Here is a 21,784-nt window from a genome sequence, read left to right on the forward strand (position 1 = left end):
ACTTTAGTTTAAATCATATTAAACTCATCATAGGTTTTGTCAGATTTAATAGATAATTTGTAACGAAAATCGACCCAGTTGGTAAATAGTTGAATCATGCGTAAGACCGTAGGTTTGATTGACGTTGTCTATGTGAGAACATCTTTGACGGGTGGTTAATAATTAGATATATATCACTCTTCGAGTTTGACGTCTGCATGACTCATGAGCACCGAAGCTTACCTAAAATTTTTGTAACCAATTTTTTAATAGATAATTTATTTTTTAAATAATACATCGACATAAAATTTTAAATAGTTATTTGAATAAAATTAAATTATTTGTTTAATCAATTTTATTTTTAGGAAAATAAAATTTTCCAATTACTTAGGCAATGTAGTAAAAATACGCTAGTTTACATTGCAGAGGCCGGTGTTCGAACTCCAGATACCTCACTTTTTCATATTTAAAGAATGTGTGAACTTCGGTCAATAGATTTATTTACCACATAAATGTTAGCAACACACATTCTAACACACACTATCTTTAATTGGTTAAAAATCACATGAGTTCCACCAATTCATATGGGTCCCATATAAATTTAGTGGGTCCTATGTGAATTTTAATAGAGTGAGTTGAAAAAGTGTGTGTTAGAAGGTGTGTTGCTAACATATTTATGTAGTTAACGTTGGCACGGAAACCATAACAATAGAGAGATAAAGTGAAAAATAATGTGAGTATGAGAGAGAAAGTTGTCACAAAAGTTGTGATGTTCAAATATCATTTCTCATACATGAAATACGTAGAGAAGCCTTTAACCGGTCGAGTCCAACCGGGTTCAACCGAACCACCATATAAGACACCACTGAAAACCCTCAATCTAAAACCCTAAACACTACAAAGTCATCTTCTCCACCGTTTGGTTCTGAAACTTTCCCCAATTCTTCAACTACTCTCTAACCCCAAACCCTAATTCTTCTTTGAGTTTCCAAGATGCCAGACAAAGAAACTCGTGAACCTATCAATAATCTGACTAAACAATCGAATTCGCTCGACAACTTGAACTTCGATGCTCTCAAAGTGCTTTTCAAACCACACATCGAATCCTTCGATCATTTGATTGAAGCTGGATTGGAAACCATTTTCAAATCCATCAAACTCGTCGTTGTGCATCCTACAACATTCCAAAAACTCATTAATATCCTTTTTTTCAGTTCAATAATTTGCTGCTTTTATTTTACTTTCAATTTGTTTCTAGTTACATGTTTATTTTACTGTGTTTATTCTTAACTTGGATCTTACTTACGTTGGAAGCTCCTAAAATACTCTCGCCTCAGAAGGATGGAATCGCCAAGACAACGCGCAAAACTCTGTATCCGTTTGAAGCAAGTTTCAATTTTTTAAACTTTATTGTTTAAATTTCTTGAATTTGATTGTTTATTTTTATTTAGTGTTTGATTCTATTTTGTAATTTTTTATTTTTTATTTTTTATGAGCAGTGTAGACAAGCAAAACTCACATATTCAGGGAGGTTCACAGCAGATGTGTGTTTTAAATATGATGACGGTGGGGCTATTTTAAGAGAAACTTTTAATTTTGGGCAGTTTCCCATAATGCTACAGGTTTGTTACTTTGTGATTTTACATTTACTTTTGAAATTTCCGGCTTATGAGAATGCACTTATGTGTATAGTCAAATTGGACGATACTAGTAGTGAGATACTTACTTTGCATAATAATGGTTTGTACAATGCAAAATTTACCATTTCGACTATTGGATCTGGATCATGTTATATTGTTTGAATTTTTTGGTATACATTTGAATTTGAACAATATATATTTACATTTACATATATTTTAAAATGCCATTTGTTGTGATGAGAAGATTGAGGGAGATGCACCTATAGGATCCAAGTAGAGTGAATGAAATGGAGATATTCTGAGTGTGATATGGGATGAAAAATAGTTATCATGCTTAGGAATTCTTTTCTGCACAATGATAAGACTCAATGTTGTATGTAAACGAATGTTGGAGAGGATTTTTTAATTAAGTTATTGAGGGTAAAATTGTCAAAAAAATGATGTGTTATAAGCTAAATCGTTACTTGAAGTAGCAAAATAGGTCTTGAACTGTTACCAAACAACTCTACATTGATCTTACGAGCTTATATGGTATAAGCTATCTGCTCTAAACTAGCTGTTTGACCTTACCATAAAGAGTCTTGGTGTCTTAGAAATGATGATATTGTGAAGGATGAGGGATTGCACTAAGCAAGATAGGACTAGAAATACAATCTTAAAGACAAAATTAGAATGACCCCTGTGGTTGGGAAAATTATAGAATATTGTCTTGGGTGGTTTGGGTATGCATGATGAAGGCATAGAAGCTTCGTTGAAGGGAGTAGTCCCAGACAGATATTGAGAAATAGATAGAGGTAAACTGGTAAAGGGAGACCAACGAAAACCGTAGACCAAACCATTAAGAGAGATTTAGAACAGAGGGAAATGATTTGTCTTCAGAACTACACATTAAATGACTTCATAGCATTAATTGATCCCTGAAACCGACCCCACCTCGTGGGAAAATGTTGCAACTTATCAATCCCAACTAGTGTCCTCCAAAAACCCTACAACGGGATGACTGCTAGAAATAATTTTTATGCATATTAAATAACTAATACTATGTAAAATAATCATATTCATAATACTCGCGATTCATGAAATAGTCTTACCTTAATGATTTGTTTGCATTTTTTAGCCTTATAACTGATAATAATTGATAATTGATTCTTAATTTTTTGTAGTACTTGCTTGTTTTTGTTCTAATGAAGTAAAAGTGCTGGGAAGTGGTAACCATTGTAAAAGTGACATATAATTAACTAATAATTATCTATCTTCGAAAATATATGGATATTTTTTGTTCACTTGCCTGTTACTAATGCAGTCTAAGCGATGCAACTTGAGAGACTTTCCTCCTCGGAAACTTGTGTCCTACAAGGAAGAGGCATCGGAAATGGGCGGGTACGTTATTGGACCATGTTTGTGCCACTTAAACTTCCTACTGATGTTGGATTAGATAATACTATAGATTACCATCAGTGAATCAATTCTGAATCAACAAAAGAGTTCTAACGGAAAAGTATACGAAAAATTATTTTGTTTTATTAGCATCAGCATTATTCAATTTTCTTGCTCTGCTTCTTTTTTTACTTTATTGCAATGCCTAATTATTTTCTGTAGCTGACTTGTTGACTGACTGTTGCTTTATCACACATTGTTCCTTTCCAGTTACTTCATCGTGAATGGCCTTGAGAGATGTATTCGACCTATAATTCTATCAAAACGGAATTATGTAAGCAATCTTTTATTCTTATGAAAATACTTTGCTGCAAGTGAACAGGAGCATTTGTATACCTAGATTAGTTTCTGTTTGAGTTGAAATTTGTTATACTAGTCTAGGAACAGATATGTTGACCAAGGTTGATAATGGATTTTAAAAACTCTTGCCATTGCTCATCAATTATTTTTTTCTGGTTCCTTAAATGTTGTAGCCGATGAGTACAGTGCGAAGTTCATTTAGTGAGAGGCGGGAAGGATATACTGATAAAGCAGTTGTTTTAAGGTTTGTTCTATCTGCTGGTAGTGCTATTATTTTATTAATTTATTTTGTTACAATAAAATAATAAAAATGATAATTGGGATATTGAGATAGTTTTTTATTATTTTATTTTATTTTAAAAACTCTATCTCAATATCCCAATTATAATTCCCCAATAAAAATTTAGAATTTAGTATAAACATAGGCTGCAAGCTATTTTGTATGCCTTGAATTCAGTGTTATTGATTGCGGATGGTGGAAGGGAAGAATCCCGCTATTTTTAAGCCACAATTCCTGTCATAGAACGCTGTGGCGCCGCCATCTTTCACTAATTGACCACAGCGGTTGGCAAAAATCCCATGCATAGTGTTTTTCATTTGGCCGCAATTTTGACAGCACCAATCTAATTATACATCCTATGCATAGTTTTTTTCATTTGTCCAATTTGACTAAAATTGGAAGAAATAGTTGTAAATTGCAATTGTACTTGATATGCATGGAAAGTCAACTATTTTGTGTAGTATATGTTTGCAAGGAAAGTCAACTATCTTGTTCATCATGTCCTATAGAAATTAGTTTATGCTGTGTCCAAAATGTTAAGAATATTTATTCCTGTAATGTTTCACTCCTCGATTTTGAATACTACTTGCCTTTTTTTCTTCAAGACTTTATATTTCACTTGTTCAGGTGTGTAAGAGCTGATCAAACCTCGTTAACAGTGAAACTTTATTACCTTCGTAATGGGAGTGCAAGGCTTGGTTTCTGGTAAGAAGTCTGGTTTATGCAAAAGACCCAACATCATGAATCATCTTTCCTGCCCTCATTTTAGCCTAAAAAAAGTGGCTATGATTTTAGGTTAAAGCAAATGTTTCATCATAATATCATTTTGCAGGATACACGGAAGAGAGTACATGCTTCCTGTGGGCATTCTTTTGAAGGTAATTATTGCTAACTTTATTGAACAACCCCTTTATTTTTCCCATGCTTGGTTTTGAAGTTCAGTTGTATAACATGGTTCTTCAAATACTTTGTAACAGGCCCTCATTGACACCACTGACCGAGAAATTTATGTAAATTTGACAAGCTGTTATAATGAAAAGTATGAAAAGGGAAAGGGCGTTGTTGGGACCCAGCTTGTTGGTGAAAGGGCAAAAATAATTTTAGATGAAGTTCGTGCTTTGTCTCTTTTCACTCGTCTTCAATGTCTAGAATATATTGGTACTTATTCTCAAGTCCCTTTGTTTTCTTGATCAATTCACATATTTTTGTACTAATTTTTTATTTGAAATTCAGGAGAGCATTTCCAACCAATTATGCATGATCTCAGAAATGAAAGTCATTATATTGTAAGTCCTATTTTATCATGTCATATAATGGGTAAATTACACCAATCTTCCTGCGAAATTAAGTATCGCCACCCTTCCCTCTTAAAAAATTACACTCCGATTTCTCCTGAGATTTAAATATGCTTCACTTTAGTATTGTTTAATGTGAATAAGCCTCCTAGTTGCGAAGAATTTGAAGCCCCAAAGCAAAGCTTCTTATCTTCATATAAACTGCGAGTTTTCGTTCATTGAAATGAATCCAAAGTGTGACCCATTTTATCTCAAGGGGTAGTGTAGTTTTTCAAAATATAATAAGCGGCAAAACCTTGGATTTCATGGGATTGAGGTTGCAATTTACCCTTCATTAATTTGATTGGAGAAAAGGTTTCATTTACCCTTATTTCTGAATTCTGACTAATGCTTCTATGAGTTCCTTTATTTTCTAGGTCGCTGATGATGTTCTGAAGAACTACATATTTGTTCATCTGGAGAACAATTTTGACAAGTTCAATCTGCTCATGTTAGTCTGTTGCTTTCCTTTTCTATGTGATATTTTGATTAATTAGTCGCACTATGTTGTTTCTTATGGGCAACTAGTTTACTTGGTAGAGGATCTACTATGTACTATGTATTGTTTTCCCACAGTCTAGTATTTGACCTTGGCCCCTCCTTTCATCTCCCTTTCAGATTCATGTTGCAGAAACTTTTTTCACTTGTAGATCAGACATCAGTGCCGGATAACCCTGATAGCTTGCAAAATCAGGAGGTTTTACTCCCTGGGCATCTGATTACAATTTATCTTAAGGTATACAGCTTTTAACTGTTTTGAAAATATTTTTAATATTATCAGTAGTAGTAAGAACATCACTACCCAAAAAAAGTAGTAGTAAGAACACGTCGTCTACATTGTGAATCTGATTAGTTTCAATTGTATTTCAGTATCAGGCTGGTAGGCATATGCTTACTGGCTTGGTGCAGTGCCTTGAGTTTCTCTGCTGAAGGCCTATGCTTGTACTTTTTCTCTGGTTCCATTTAGAATTTTGGTTTGAACTCTATTTAAGCATGGAATGGGATATCAAAATCTAAATATCAATTCTCAATTAACCTTTTTGAATTGATCAAGTTCCTTATTACATATTCCCTCCATACTCGAATTTAAACAAAAAACAAGTCATATTTGGTGGACTTAAATATAAGCAAATTCTAATCAACTTTAACATGTTTAATGTTAGCATTCCAAAAGTACCCTTCAATTAATAGTTTTATGAAACAAATTCTCAAAAATTTAAATGAAGAAAAAGGGTAGTTTACTGTGCAATTGGTTATTTTGCTTATATAAGAGTTCAGAGAGTAATGTCTAAATTTCCCAAATTTGTTATATTTGGCCCCGTCACTTTTCAATAACCCATGTTTGAAGTACTAACGTCAGCACCTATATGTGTTTGTTGACCACAGTTTCTACTACATATCTTAACACTTCCAGTTTTTAACCACAGAATTTGAATGTTCAATACTGCCACAACATTTGCCAAAACTTAATCTTTCATTTTGATGGGCCAAAGTGTAGTAGTCAATAGCGGCGGCCGCTCTAGTGCAGCATCCCTTAGTTTCTACGTCAAACTCCATTGCATTGCGATTTTGAGTAGCACCTGCTGTGCCACTATAGTGGCCAAATAGTGGCTGTAGCAGCCCTAACAGTGAAAATCTTGTAAAACAATGTGTTACCCAATACTATGGGTCATGCTGCCATCTGATGTGTCCCCTCTTCACTTGGTGTTAGGTATGAGGAAAAAATGTAATACTCCTCTGTTTTCCACTTCTTTGTATAAGGATTTTGTTGTTTAAAGAGCTGTATTGCATAAACTTTGGCAATTTTGTTTCTAACTACCAATACACAGTTTTTTTAGAGGCAACAATACACAGGTTTTAAAACTTGAGTCTTACATATTTTGTTATTTCCTGCATCTATTGACGTGGATCCTAGGCAAAACTAGAAGAGTGGCTGGCGAAGGGGAAAACATTACTTCTTGACGAGATTAAAAGAGGAGGGAAGATTGGCAAAAATGGAGATAAGTTTGATTTCAGGAACTGTATGTATATGTTTATTGGCTCTTTCAAAATGTTATTTCCTTGCATTCTCATATTGTTCTATGTGCTTAAATTTTTATTTGTTTAACTTTTGTCAAGTATGAACTCTAGAATATTTCTGTGACCTTAAATGATAAGTACATTCTTCATATTGTTATCTATTGCTGTCTGTAAATTTTTCCCACTCGGTATTGCAGTTAATCACGTCAAGAAAGTCTTGGAAAAAAATCATGCAAGCGGAGTCGGTAAAGCAATTGAAAGTATGTTGACAACTGGAAGGTTGGCTACAAGTATACCTCTGGATCTGCCTCAGGTATGGACTTGCCAGCGCTTGATAATTTTTTTCTCAGTATGTATTTGCTGGGTGCCGATTGTCTCTGTTTCATAAGTATAAAATATTGATAGTTGTACGGTTACACTACATAATTACATATAATTAGATATTTGGCATATTCCTTCATGATGGCATCCAAGAGTTTGAACCAATGGTCTATAAATGAGTCAGACCTTCTGGTTGTTAATTAGGAAATAGTTAGTAACAGAACTTTATAACAGCAGTTATTAGGATTAAGAATTTTAATGGGCATTATGATTAGAAAATAACTTCTGGCAGTTAATTATTAATATGTTTGTGTGATTGATATTTTCAGAAGATAGGGTGGTTATTCTGTATTTTGGCAGGGAATATTTTATGTAGGAGACTAGGTCTCTGGAACAGCAAAGTGTACTTGTGTGTAATGTGTAATTTCTATGTTCAGTGATTAAATTACTCTTATTATTCAGTAAAACATTGATGCTCTATCACTTGTGCAGATTATTAATTGCATATATTGTTGATGTTCTGTTGTTATGCTCAACGCCCTGTGCTTTAAAGGATTTGGTGCATATCATTTTCTAAAATCATGACTTATCCAGATATTATATTTTTTATGCTTTCATTTTCTAAGCAAAATTTCCCCCCATCGCTGGTTTGATATACTTACACTTCCCAATCACATTCTGTATGACACATACACTAATCCACCAACACCTTTCTCTGACCAAAGGCTTTTTGTAAGAACACCGTAAGTTCTAACAGGATACTTCAAACTTAGAACTGCTGCTCCATGTTTCTCACCCTGCAACATTTTTAGAAGGGAAGGATATTTGACAAGAAAATCAGAACCAAGACCTGACAACTTGTCTCATTTTCCAAATATTGAAAAGTAGTGCAAAATTAACCACTTCGGCATGCATAGTTTGACTACTTTAAGGAATTGACTGGTCGAGCTTTATTATTGCAAGGAGATATTCTGAACTTGGCTTGTAGTTGATTGGAGTTTCTTGCATTTAAGCCTAAAAAGATATTGAGCGAACTCTATTAAATTGAATATTAATTATGCAAATAACTGTTGGTTAATTGCTTTAAACTTGTTATTTTAAATTGATGTCCTTGTAAAATATTCACGAACTACTTTTTCTTAATCAGACTTCAGGCTTAACACTCCAGGCTGAACGGTTGAACTTTTTACGATTTCTCTCACATTTTCGTCATGTCCATCGAGGTGCCTTATTTGCCGGACTTCGTACTACAACCGTGCGGAAGCTATTGCCCGAGTTAGTACATTTTTACGTAATCAGTTAATGACATGGTTGTGTTGTAATATACATGTATCTTAAAATTTATTATTTAAGGGTTTTTCTTTTTAATGAATAGATCTTGGGGTTTTCTTTGCCCTGTTCACACACCTGATGGGGGACCTTGTGGATTGTTGAATCATATGACTCGCACTTGTAGTAAGTTGGCATTCTTTTTAAACCCTCTTTTATTTATTTCATTTCTCTCTTGCTCTTAAAAATTATTGAAAAAGGGTAACCCTCAAATTGAACCTTCAAAGGCAAGTGTCGTCACATGATTTTTGTCATGTTTTCTGTTGCCAAATTAGTCCCTCAAAGATTAAAATTTCAAAATGTCACCACATTAGTCCTGCAACATTAGCCCTTGTGTGACCCTACTTTAGAACTCCATAATGAAGAACTTTGTGACAATTATGTATCAGAAGGACAAAATTATGAAAAGATATTTTGTCGACTGATTTTATCCTCAAAAAGTATGGACTGGCACTATCTCTTGTTTATGTGCAATATGTATGTTTAGAATTGAGATGACAAGTTATAGGGCCAAATTAGTTCTTGGTGCACAACTATAGATATCAGAAAATCTTTTATATTTGCACTGCGTTATTACACTAGTTGTGACTCGGGACCCCTAAATATATATTTTTTGATTTTAAAAAAAAAAAAAATAGTGTTATTACACTAGTATGTTATAAGATTGTTTGATGTTAAACAATCTCAAGATTTTCCTTCTCTAACGCCTTCCACAAAACCTCTCTAGGTACTTCATCTCATGCATTTTTCAAATCAATAAAACCGTGACTGGTCTTTCTGATCCAATATCCGAGTCAATCATCGTTGCATGGTTGATCCTAGCATAACACCAACTGATTTTCTGTATGTGGGTCTTTCGTTTTAACCCCTGCTTTTTGCTTTCTTCCTATTTGGCCTCATCCTTAGCTACCTCATATTTATTCCAATTTTCCCTATTTGTATACAAGGACTATTATAGCCTTTTGATGCACGTTCATCCCAGTCAAATTACGTGTCTTTTTTTTTTTTTTTATATATATATGTTTTAATGTAACATTAATCATTTTATTTCAATTCTACTCCCAAATTAATATTATGTGTATCACTCTCAAGTTTATTATACCCACTATGCGTTTATGACAACAGTTAACATCTGTCTAAAATAATATGTGTTAAGATATATTCAATGTTTTAAGTGAAAACTGTTGCACATGGTACTCTTATATTATCCTTGTATGGTATAAAATTTAAATATTATTTTCCACATTAATTTCATTGTTATTTTTATTGACTAGCAGCAATGTTAATTGTTCATCAGAAATGTCATTCATTCATTGTTAAGCATTGTTCGTTGTTTTTTTTCTTTCTCTTCTCTATTTCAGGGATTACGTCGTTCTATGATTCTCAAGGAAAAGTTAAAAATTATTATAAAATTAAGTTGTCTATCCTCAACATTTTAATTGAGATTGGAATGACACAATCATTGCCAAAGATATTTCTACCTGGACCGCCTGAAGTTCTTACTGTTCTTCTAGATGGTTGTATTGTTGGTTATATCCCTTCCACTGAGGTTGAGAAAGTTGTCGCTCACATTCGAGAACTGAAAGTTTCATCTGCTGCAGTGGTTTGTTTATGTCAAAATTTCTTTTGTTCCCTAGTAATATGTTGGTTCCTTGATGCTGAGTTAAATATCATGCCATGTGATGCAGATTCCAGATGATCTGGAAGTGGGATATGTTCCTTTGAGCATGGGTGGAGCATATCCTGGCCTCTACCTCTTCACATCCCCTTCGAGATTTATTCGCCCAGTGAGAAATATATCAATTCCCTCCAATGGAAATGAAAACATTGAACTCATTGGTCCATTTGAACAGGTCAATATAGTTTTTTTTAGCATCATATACTTCATTAGAAATAATCATGTAAAAGACATCTTTATGGAAAATAGTACTTTTAAATGGGGATCTGTCAATTTTAAGTGATAATTTTATGTTTCTTTTCAGGTTTTTATGGAGATACGGTGTCCTGACGGTGGAGATGGTGGAAGAAAAAGTTCATTTCCTGCAACTCATGAGGAAATCCATCCAACAGGAATGCTAAGTGTAGTTGCTAATCTTACACCATGGTCAGATCATAATCAGAGCCCACGAAATATGTACCAGTGTCAGGTTCGACAATCTTTCTAATTGTGTGTAGGTGGTCCATATCTTCTTCAGTTGCACATTTTTATGTTGCTTATTTTCTACATAGATGGCAAAGCAAACAATGGCATTTTCGTCACAAACGATTCAACATCGTGCAGATCAGAAGTTATATCATCTTCAGGTTTGTTAAATTCAGCTTGATTGAAATTGCACATACCTTATGTTCCAGATCGATGCAGGTTTGGTATTTTATAATATTCAAATCCAAACCGGAAAAGAGCTATAGTAATTGTTCTTTAGGAGATACATCCCTTGCATCTGATACAGCATAACCTATATTTTTCCTACTCTTCAACTATAATAAGTTCAATATTTCGGACATTTTCAGACTCCTCAGACTCCCATCGTTCGCACAAGTGCATATACTGAATACAACATTGATGAATTTCCAACAGGCACAAACGCTATAGTTGCAGTTCTGGCATATACAGGGTAATTACTATAATTGGACAACTGTAATTTTAACATTCCTTGTGCTATAATCAATAACCTTTTGTTAAGATATGCAGATATGATATGGAGGATGCCATGATTCTAAACAAGTCATCTGTAGAACGTGGAATGTTTCATGGACAAATATATCAGGTTCGTTCGATTAAGCTTTCTTGATTTGAATGCATGGCAGTTAAATTTTTATGAGCCGTTAGTCATGGCACTTTATTGTGGGATGCCATGATTTTGAAGTTTTAGCAATTTTTTTACTGTGTGTAAAAGAAAGCAATCTGTTTACTTAATTTTGTTTTGATTGAAACTTAATTGTTGAATTCTCCAAGTTTTCTACACCCTTTTGTATTGTTTGAAGATCACATTTTTACTTGTAGGATTGTACATTTCTATGATTTTGGTTGGCTCTCTGTGCCGGGTTATGTCTGTGGTGTGTTATTGCAGTTGGATCACTGATCTTCATTGCGAGATTGGCCAACTTTTGCAATCCTAAGTGCTTGAGTTTACCTGACCAATTTTGCTGCCCTGTTCAGCAACAATATTTCCCCTAACAGGGCAAACAACAGAACCGCCCAAAACAAAGACTTGCAAAAACAGTCCAATGAAACACTGTCGCAAGATGCTATCAATGAGGTCGCAGCTTCTGCCGCCCACAGAAGCTTTACTTAGGCTGGAGAAGAGGGAAGGTTGATCTGGTTGCTGAGACCAGCAATTTGCACTCGCAAATCACTGGCAAAGAGGATGAGGGAGATTTCAGTAGTTTGCAGAGTGAGGAAGAGGAAGCCAAATTGGACCTTTTTAATTACACAGCAAAAAACCTCTTGAGTGATCCGAACTGCAAAAATCTGAGCTTGAAAATTCCATTTCGTGAGACGCAACAAATCATGCAATCTTACATTACTGAAAGAAAACTTTGTGATACCACAACGATCCATAGCTGGATTTAAAACACTAGTGATAGGAAAAATCGTGTGATCCCACAAATTACCTCTTGATTTAACGCCGGTGCTATAAATTGTGTCAGTATGGAGGTCAGCATTGAATATGGAGTCCTTATTTCCAAACAATGCATGTACAATGATGAGGGGTAACCTTGGCGCAACTGGTAAAGTTGTTGTCATGTGACTGAAAGGTCACGGGTTCAAGTCCTAGAAACAGCCTCTTGTGTAAAACAGGGTAAGGCTGCGTACAATACACCAATTGGTGGGACCCCTTCCCAGACCCTGCATATGCGGGACGGATACGGACACGGACACCGGACACGACACGGACACTGACACGCCGACACAGCTAATAATTGGAAAAAGTCACATAATTCAGTGTAATTACAAGTGTCGGTGTCGTGTCGGTGTCGGACACGACACGTGTCCGACTCCGGGACACGCCTATTCCGAGGAGTGTCCGTGCTTCATAGGCGGGAGCTCTAGTGCACCGGGTTTCCCTTTTTAATGCATGTACAATGATCCTGCATCGAGCTAATTTTGTATACAAAAAACCTGGACAATATACAAAGTTAGATTAGTCTTGTATCTAACGATGTATGTATCTGTCCTTTTTTTTCCCCATTTTTTGACAGTGCTTAGTTTTCTCATATTTTGTGTTATTTGAATATAGAGAAAATGTTTCCAGCTAGAAATTGTGACCTTGACTTGCTTCTACAATTGTTTTGGCAGACAGAAACTATTGACTTGACAGAGCTAGGCAGCCAAGCAGAACGATCTTCAACAATATTCAGAAAAAGTAACCTAGATAAAGGTTGTCCTTCGATTGATTCTGATGGACTTCCACATGTTGGTCAGGTTTGTCATTGTCTATCTTCTCTCTTCTCTCTCAACGTGAACTTTCTCGACAAAAAGTCTGAATGTATCACTTTCAGATGATAGGGCCAGATGAACCCTATTGTAGCATTTACAATGAAGTAACAAATAAAACACGTCTCATCAGAAAAAAGGGCACCGAACCTGCTTATATTGACTGTGTAGCTGTTGACCTCAAAAAGCATCTAAGGAAGGTGAGTTGAAAAATTGCACTTCAATTTTCTCGTGTTTTAATGGATGTTTTACATTAAAAATAATTAATTAGATAGGTTGGGACATATTGGTCTTGTTAATGATATAATGTACTTCATTTCACTGTTGATGCTCTGTATATTTTTTTTTTTTTTTTTGAGTTCCTATCTATTTTAGTGGGCTATAGGCTAATGACTGAATAGCCAGGTATTATACCGATTATGTATTTTTTCTCCTGTTGCTGTTTTGTTAATGTAATTTGAAGGATGATATTTAAGCCTTCCTTCCATTGTTCTTTATTCATGTCCTGGATAATTTCTGCTCTCTGTAACTACTGTAGAAATAATATTCTGAATATTATTATGATTAAAGAAATAAACACTAGCTCTAATACGACTATATAACCTATGCTCTACCTAATGGTTTTAGGTACGGATGTGTGGAGTCCTAGTTGTATCAATTCTACCTTAGGTTTTGGGTACTCTGTTACTTTCATTGATAACTTTTCTGAATGTACTCGGGTTTCCGTAATAAAAGAACGTTCAGAGTTTTTTACAATATTTCAATGTTTTTGCAATGAATTCGAACTCACTTTGGGCATTCTATTTGTGTCTTGCGCAGTGACAAATAAAATAGTATTTTCTAGTTCTTTTCAATAAATGTGGTATCTCATGGTTTGGGTCACAGATCTTCTTTAGCCATACACCTCAGCAAAATGGTATTGCAAAAAGAAAATATAGGGTCTGTTGAACCTCTCTTCAAAGTTTCCCCTTGGTTCAATCATGTGCATCTTCATTGGTTACTCTCGGGTTCAGAAAAGACACCGTTTCTATTCTCCCTCAATTCATCCTCTCTATGTATTAGCTGATGTAACTTTCTTTAAAGATATTATGTTCTTCAATTCCTTAGTAACAAAAGAGTGTCTCTCAGGTTTATTAGTTCCCCCCTCCTCTTCCTTTTAATCGGGAGTTACTCGCATCAGATACACCAAAGCCTTGCATATCTTTGGTTCCTCATCTCCTTACCTATCAATGCCATCCTTCTCTTGCACTAATGGAGGAAGTTGTCATTGAATAGACCTGATGATTCATCTCCATCTCTTATTTTGATCGTTCAACTTTCTTTGACCCAACCTAAACAACATATGGACATGCTAATTGCTCATCACAAAGGTATTCATTTGACTAGGAACTGTTGGCATATGAAGGCTAATATTGTAGTTAAAGCAGTTAAGAGTTGATAGAGAAGTCTGTTAGGTAGTTAGAATATAACTGGGTACTTTTGTAATGGAGGATATTCTTTTTATGATATTCTCTTGACTAGAGATTATCTAGTGTGCAGAGTGTGTGCTCCTTTGGGATAGCCTTGTCTGCAAGGGTATCTTGTTGTTCATTCCTATTATTTCCATTCAGTTGATAATACCATAAATATATTAAAGAGTTCTTATTTTTCTCAACAATGTTGTCAATATCTAGTTTAGTTGGAATCATTCTTTTGGGAAGAGGCTATGTGAAGTATATGGACTAAATTGTAAATAATTCTAGTGCAAAGTAGAAACCACGTTTCCAGAGGTGATCCACTACGTGCGGTTGAGGCAATGCACATGGAAATGGAGAGAACTGATGTATTGGAGCACATGCAAGCTCTCATAGAAATAAGATTTTAGGGCTTGGTGGACGGTGGTTCTATTGGTGAGGTATCACCTGCAAAGAACTTGATAGTGGAGAGTGGAAACCGAAAGGGAGACATGATTTCTAAAAAAAATCATCTGTGGATATCGGGTCCACCAGTTAAGCACAAATTATGGGGTCCTCTTTTTAGGCTCTAGGTTGATTGAAGATACCATGTTGAGGAGCAAAAGAGAGAAAAGTGATGGCATTCATGTATTAAGCACTAGCGCTATGCTGCGTTCATGTATTAAGCACTAAAGCTATGCTATATATATGCCAAATTACAGTGAAGACCCTAGTTAACATTACCATATTTATTTATATTTTTTAAAAATAATATTTACTTAATAACATAATCTTGTACTATCATATTTATTTATTTTAAATAATATTTATATTTCTTTTGATTTAGTTATTGGGCTCCTATCTTGTTTATTATTTAGTTTGACATGATTTATTTATTTTGCTTGTAGATATCTTTAAACTTTTTATAATATGAGCTTGATCTGTTAAGTATTAGCTTATGCATTTAATTTTTTGGAGCAGGCTAACATACGCTTTCGACACCCTCGAAACCCTATCATTGGTGACAAATTTAGTAGTAGACATGGGCAGAAAGGTGTTTGCTCTCAGTTGTGGCCAGACATCGATATGCCATTTTCTGGAAATACGGGGATGCGCCCAGATCTCATTATAAATCCTCATGCATTTCCTTCTAGGATGACGATTGCCATGCTTTTGGAATCTGTTGCTGCTAAGGTACTACAACTTGTAGAAAGTAATGAAGAAAATACTTTCATATTTTATTTTGTAGTACATGACTGTTCATATATGCAAACATATAATAGATGTTGCTTAGAGTGTCTCGCCTGATTCTGCTACACGCCCTATCCAAGTTGGTGCATAGACATCTGTCATGTCCAACTTTTATTAGCCACCCAAAATTAGGCATCGTCATATGATATAAAGCAGGATAATGATAGGATAAGCAGTTATCATATGTTTGATGAACACAAGATAATATTATTTTATCATATCATATTTTTTGTTGACACCTCATAATGTCATGATAGGAAAATGTCATACTTAAATGACAAAGTTACCCTTGTGAAACAATCACCTTTATTTCCAAATTATTTTGTATTATTTTTAATTTTATACAATATTAAAAATTAAATATGTAATTAAGTAATTTGATATAATTTTAACTTGATGTAATAATAAATATGTAATGTTGTTGGTCGACTCGACTATCCTTTATATTTCCTCCAAGACTCTACAATTTTACAAACCTTCGCTAATTCCTTGTGCCATTGCTCTAAACTCAGCTTCCACACTACTTTTAGCAACAAATTGTTGTTTCTCGAGATGTTCTTCAAAGGGAGATGTTCCCAACTAAACTCTAGTATCTTCCAATAAATAGCAACACTTCATTCCTTTCAAAGGTTTGTATTTGTATCCATAGAAGTGTCTGCTGGTCTACATCCATTCATCTTAGTTTCCTCCGAAAGGTCTAGAATGTATTTTCTTTTAGAAGCCAAAATTCCCTTTTTTAGTGAAACATCTCCATGTTGAAAAAATATCTCAATACTCCTAAATCCTTGATCTCAAATCTACTGCCAAGTTTTTCATTAGTTTCTCCATCTCCACAACATTATATTCTGTAAGAATGGTGTCATCCACATGGACTGTTACAACAATAATCTTCCCATTAGAGGTAAATTTTATGAATAAGGTACGGTCTGTTGTCCCTGAGTGTAGTGTACCCTTTTCCTTTTACTGACTGGGTCAACTTTTCAAACTAAACCCGTGTAGATTGTTTGAGTCCATAGAGTGGCTATTGGTATTTTTCACACATTTCAACCAAATTTGTTTTCAAATCCTGGAGGACTATCCATGTATACATCTTCATATAAGTCCATCGGCGAAAGCATTCCTCACATCAATCTAAGTTTAGTGCTAAAAAATTAGAATTTGTTACCTGGTGCGAAGGAGTTGGGTTGGACTCTTGACTGTGTCTTGATTCAGGATTGACCTAAAGCCTTTCCTGATCACCAATTTTTTCCAAAACATTTATCCACTTTAAGTTCATGTTTAGGTTTACGTCTAGGCTCAATTTTGCTTTGACTCATACTTAGCTACTTTTGAATTAAGGATGTGAAGAGCAAGAATTACAAGATGAATTTCCTTATCTTGCCTTAAATTCTCCACTGAAGATAAGGTTGTGTGAAATAAGCTTTTTCCTCTTAAAATGTTGCATCCTGAGTCACTATTTTTTTGAAGGGGATGATAAACATTTGTATCTTTTTTTAGTGGAATACCATACAAATATACATTTTAGAGCTGAAAGGTTATGTTTTCCCATTTTGACTATGAACATGGACAAACCGTAACACATTTGGAATAGAAGATGGGCCCTAAACGTCAATATGAACAAGAAAAAAAATTAAAACTTTTATCCCTTAATAATAAGGAAGATGTTGTAATCAACAATGGAAAAACATTAATTATTGTTTTTACAAGAAACTACAGACTTTGACCGAATGAATGAGGCAAGTTTTTTTTTTTTTTTTTGGTGTGGTGGACAATTTTGGTTCCTCAAGATAATAAAGGAACCTTTTTTTTGGTGTGGTTTTCTGTCTACGGATAGTTATCCTAATAACCAGTTAGTTTTTTGAAAACGCTGCTTGAAGAAGCAAAGTCCCCTTGAATCAAAAGCTTTAATGTCATGTGAAAACTATGCAGGCAAAATCTTTTCTGAACATGCTTCAGTGAATTAGCACCCAGCAGAGTGCTTAATTTATACACATAAAGATTAGGAGGAAAATAAATGCCAAGTGCAATGTCCAAGATGAGTTATTATGCTGTCTCGATTCCCTAAGATGCATTTGACCTTTTCTATTGTTGTACAATGAATCTCCACTACTTGGGGACGATAATGAGGTCTCATTTCCAAAAGTTATGTTTATGAATTATGAAGCACCATACTTAATCTTGAACTTCAATGGATGCTATGCTAGTGTTTGACATGTATCATGTCAGTCTGTTAGATACTTCTAGCTTATTCCCATTAACTGTTTATTTTTTTAATTGGGGTGCCACAATGATTTGATAATGCTGATTTAAAAAACATAGATATCTTCATAATTCATTATGATTTAGGATTTTTGTATGTTAATATTATATCCATTTCATATGTTGTATCTAAGTGATACTACATCTCTGTCAGTGTGTTTCTAACCATACTTGGTAAAAATTTATTCTTTTAGGGAGGCAGTTTACATGGAAAATTTAAAGATGCAACTCCATTTCGTAGTTCAGTGGAACCTGGATCCAAATCGGCTTCACTTGTTGATGAGCTTGGTGATATGTTAAAAGAGAAGGGATTTAATTACCATGGATGTGAAGTTCTGTACAGTGGGGTCTATGGAACAGAACTGACATGTGAGATATTTATTGGGCCTGTTTATTATCAACGGCTTCGTCACATGGTTTCAGACAAATACCAGGTGAGCAAATTCAGTGTTTTTCTATTATCTGATCTTACCTTTGCAAGATTTATTTTGTCTTCTGAATCTGAAAACCAAAAACAATCAATTTTTTGCTTTGGCAATTTAAATTTAAAGCTTTCAAAGTGGGAGTATTTGTGAGGAGTGTCAGCAACACACTATTTAACATACTTTCAAACACACTCATTTTCATTGGTTAGAGTTCACTTGGGTTCCACCAAATTATGTGGGACCCATTTAAACTTTAACCAATAAAAGAGTATTAGAAAGTTTGTTGCTAGCATTATTCATATAGTTATTTATATGCCACTCCAATGGTTATATTTTATATATTCCTGATGAAAGGTTAAGTCTGGCATCCTCTAGTGCCAATCCCTGGTTTGCACCCTTTGTCAGTAAAATATTGCGCTGTATTGACTTTTGTTGTTAACACCAAGTGATTTTTCTTTTACAGGTTCGATCTACAGGCACTGTTGACCAGATAACCCGGCAACCAATAAAAGGACGAAAGCGTGGTGGGGGAATACGATTTGGAGAAATGGAACGTGATTCTCTACTAGCACATGGGGCTGCATATCTTCTGCATGATAGGCTGCACACCTGTTCTGATTATCACATTGCTGATGTGTGTTCCATTTGTGGAAGCATGCTTTCAACAACATTCATTGAGCCTCAAAAGCGGCCAGTTCGGGATATTCCTGGGATACCAGTAAGAAGAGCTCCAAGAAAAGTCACTTGTCATGCTTGCCAAACCAGTAAAGGCATGGAGACAGTCGCCATGCCTTATATATTTAGATATTTGGCAGCAGAGTTAGCAGCAATGAACATTAAAATGACTCTGAAGCTAAGTAATGGAGCTAACGTCTCTGATACAGGTGTTTGAGAATGTAGTCCCAGTCGCTATGATGGCCAAATGTTAGATTGATCAGAAGTATTAAGATTGTGAATGAATCCCAAATGTTGCATCGTGGGGTTTAAAGTTTTCTTAAGGGATATGACCTGGCTATACCATATTACATTATTTTACAAAATGAGACCCATTTAAAATTAAATACCACAATTTTGAACCTTTTCCCTCTCCATTTTGTTTTCACTTAATTGCATTTATTTTGATAAACTGGTATCAGTAAGTTTCAGTCATCAAATAGAGGCATAGTACATTCAAATGGATAAAATATATTTTCACCATTAATGCTCCATCGCATCATTAACAAAGTCTGGATCTGTGCTTTGTGATGTTTCATGATTTTTAATCAGGGTGGAAACAGTCCGGTATGAATTCTAAGCACAAGGTGACATGGGTAGCAAGATTTTGTGTTTTGAGGCTTGAACTAAAATCCAAAAATGTTAAATTAAATTGAGTTAATTAAGTTTTTGGTCCCTATAAATATCTGCAGTTTTGTTTTTAGTTCCTATAAAAACAAATCACACTTTTTAGTCCCTACAAAATATTCTGTTGGTGTTTTTAGTCCCTGTTAAATTAAAATTTGTTTAATTATGTTTAAACTTCTAAATTTTTGAACGATTTTTTACAGACATGTTTATCATTGTTATCAAAAACGCGACTTAAGTCCCAAAATCCTGGTTTTTGCGACTTTGCGTAGCTTCAACGACTCAAATCCATAGCAAAGTCCCAAAAACAGGCAAAATCTCATCAAAGTCGCACAAAATCGCACAAAATCATGAAATCCATTCAAAATCGCAGGATTTTGATGGATTTTGAAGGATTTTGTTCATTTTTTTTTATAAGGGTCAATTTTTGACCCGGTTCGTAAATTAACCTGATTTGAATCCATGAACCGTTCTATAAATACCCAAAAGGCAATTTTTTTTTCATTCTTTCACTTCCCCCCACATTTATGTATATGTATTTTGTGGACTTTGAACTTTAGTCATTTATGACTATATGCAATATATAACATATATTTAACATTATTTTTGTTTTGGTAGAATCCTCGATTTTGATTGCGATTTTACGAGTCCCGACTTTGCTATCCTATATCGATTCTACAAAAGTCCTTGAGTAAAATCCTTCGATTTTGATTGCGATTTTACGAGTCCCGATTTTGCTACACTTTTTCGACTTGAAGTAAAGTCCCGATTTTGATAACCTTGATGTTTATAACATCGTAAGACACTCTTTTATAAAATCTTTTAGTTTTTTAACATGTAATGAATTAAATATGAATTTTTCTAAAAGCTTTTTCAAGATTATATAAATCAAAATTTAGACTTAATAATAAAATTTTGAGTTACTTTTTTGCGGAGGAACTTTGTATAATGTTCTAAATAAGTATGTAAAAAATATGTTAAAAATTTAAAAGTTTAAGCACAATTAAGCAAATTTTAATTTTACAGGGACTAAAAGTATGTGTTGGTCCCTCTAAATTAAAATTTGTTTAATTATACTTAAACTTTTATATTTTTAAATGATTTTTAATAAACATGTTAAGAACATTATAATAGTCTCTTTTATAAAAAAATTAGAATTTTTTAACATGTAATGAATTAAATATAATTTTTTGTTAAATGCTAAAAATTAAACTAACGAAAATTTGGACCTAAAAATAAAATTTTGAGCTAACTTATTGCGGCGGAACGTTTTATAATGTTTTAAACAAGTAAGTAAAAAAATCATTATAAAATTTAAAATTTTAAGCATAATTAAACAAATTTTAATTTAATAGGGACTAAAACTACGTGCTGAAAATTTTTATAGAGGCCAAAATTTGTTAAATTTTTTTATGAGGACTAAAAACAAAACTCGGTATATTAATAGGAACTAAAAACTTAATTAACCCAATTAAATTTAACCTTTCTGCAAATATGTTACTTAATGCACACTTTTTTGTATCTATCTGGTACAACTATTTCTGTTATTTTTTCAATTCCTCTTTGCATGTTCTACTTCCGCGCTAAAATTCTCTGAACCATTTTGCCCACTTGACCTGAACCATGTCATTTTTTTGGGGGGAATTAGTCACTTTAGTTCCTGGATGGGAAAGGGGTAGTCACTTTAGTCTCTGAATGCCGAGAAATTACAAAACAGTCCATGAATGTAGACTCTGTTGGTCAATTTCAGGGTCCAAAGTGACTAACGGAGTCTACATTCAGGGCTAAATTGACTAACAGAGTCTGCATTCATGGAATATTTTGCAATTAATCTGCATTCAGGGACTAAAGTGACTACTCATTTCCTATTCAGGGAGTAAAGTGACTAATCTCCCTTTTTTTTCCTTCTAAGTTTCTCACAGATCAGTTGTGTAATCTGACTTGTTTATTTCATTTGGTACACCGAAAAATGTTCCAGATATCTTCGGTTCCTTTCAG

General features: G+C 34.2%; 1 protein-coding gene across 1 annotated transcript; it reads left to right on the top strand.

The window, feature by feature from the left end:
• The first annotated feature begins 861 nt into the window (after window positions 1–861).
• Window positions 862–19,536, top strand: NRPA2 (nuclear RNA polymerase A2). Its single transcript, XM_085739468.1, has 27 exons — window positions 862–1,177; window positions 1,282–1,364; window positions 1,479–1,601; window positions 2,923–2,999; window positions 3,267–3,330; window positions 3,530–3,600; window positions 4,264–4,341; window positions 4,469–4,514; window positions 4,614–4,794; window positions 4,870–4,922; window positions 5,348–5,421; window positions 5,589–5,706; window positions 6,886–6,991; window positions 7,187–7,302; window positions 8,458–8,585; window positions 8,686–8,765; window positions 10,001–10,242; window positions 10,328–10,492; window positions 10,622–10,786; window positions 10,869–10,943; window positions 11,151–11,254; window positions 11,332–11,407; window positions 12,940–13,065; window positions 13,143–13,277; window positions 15,492–15,704; window positions 18,215–18,454; window positions 18,909–19,536. The coding sequence occupies exons 1-27, from the start codon at window positions 973–975 to the stop codon at window positions 19,335–19,337; spliced, it is 3,573 nt and encodes a 1,190-aa protein (XP_085595594.1). The 5' UTR covers window positions 862–972; the 3' UTR covers window positions 19,338–19,536.
• Window positions 19,537–21,784: the final 2,248 nt, after the last annotated feature.

This window comes from Medicago sativa, chromosome 8, assembly GCF_051527215.1.
Source record: "Medicago sativa cultivar Bolivia chromosome 8, Bolivia_mono, whole genome shotgun sequence".
Lineage (NCBI taxonomy): Eukaryota > Viridiplantae > Streptophyta > Magnoliopsida > Fabales > Fabaceae > Medicago > Medicago sativa.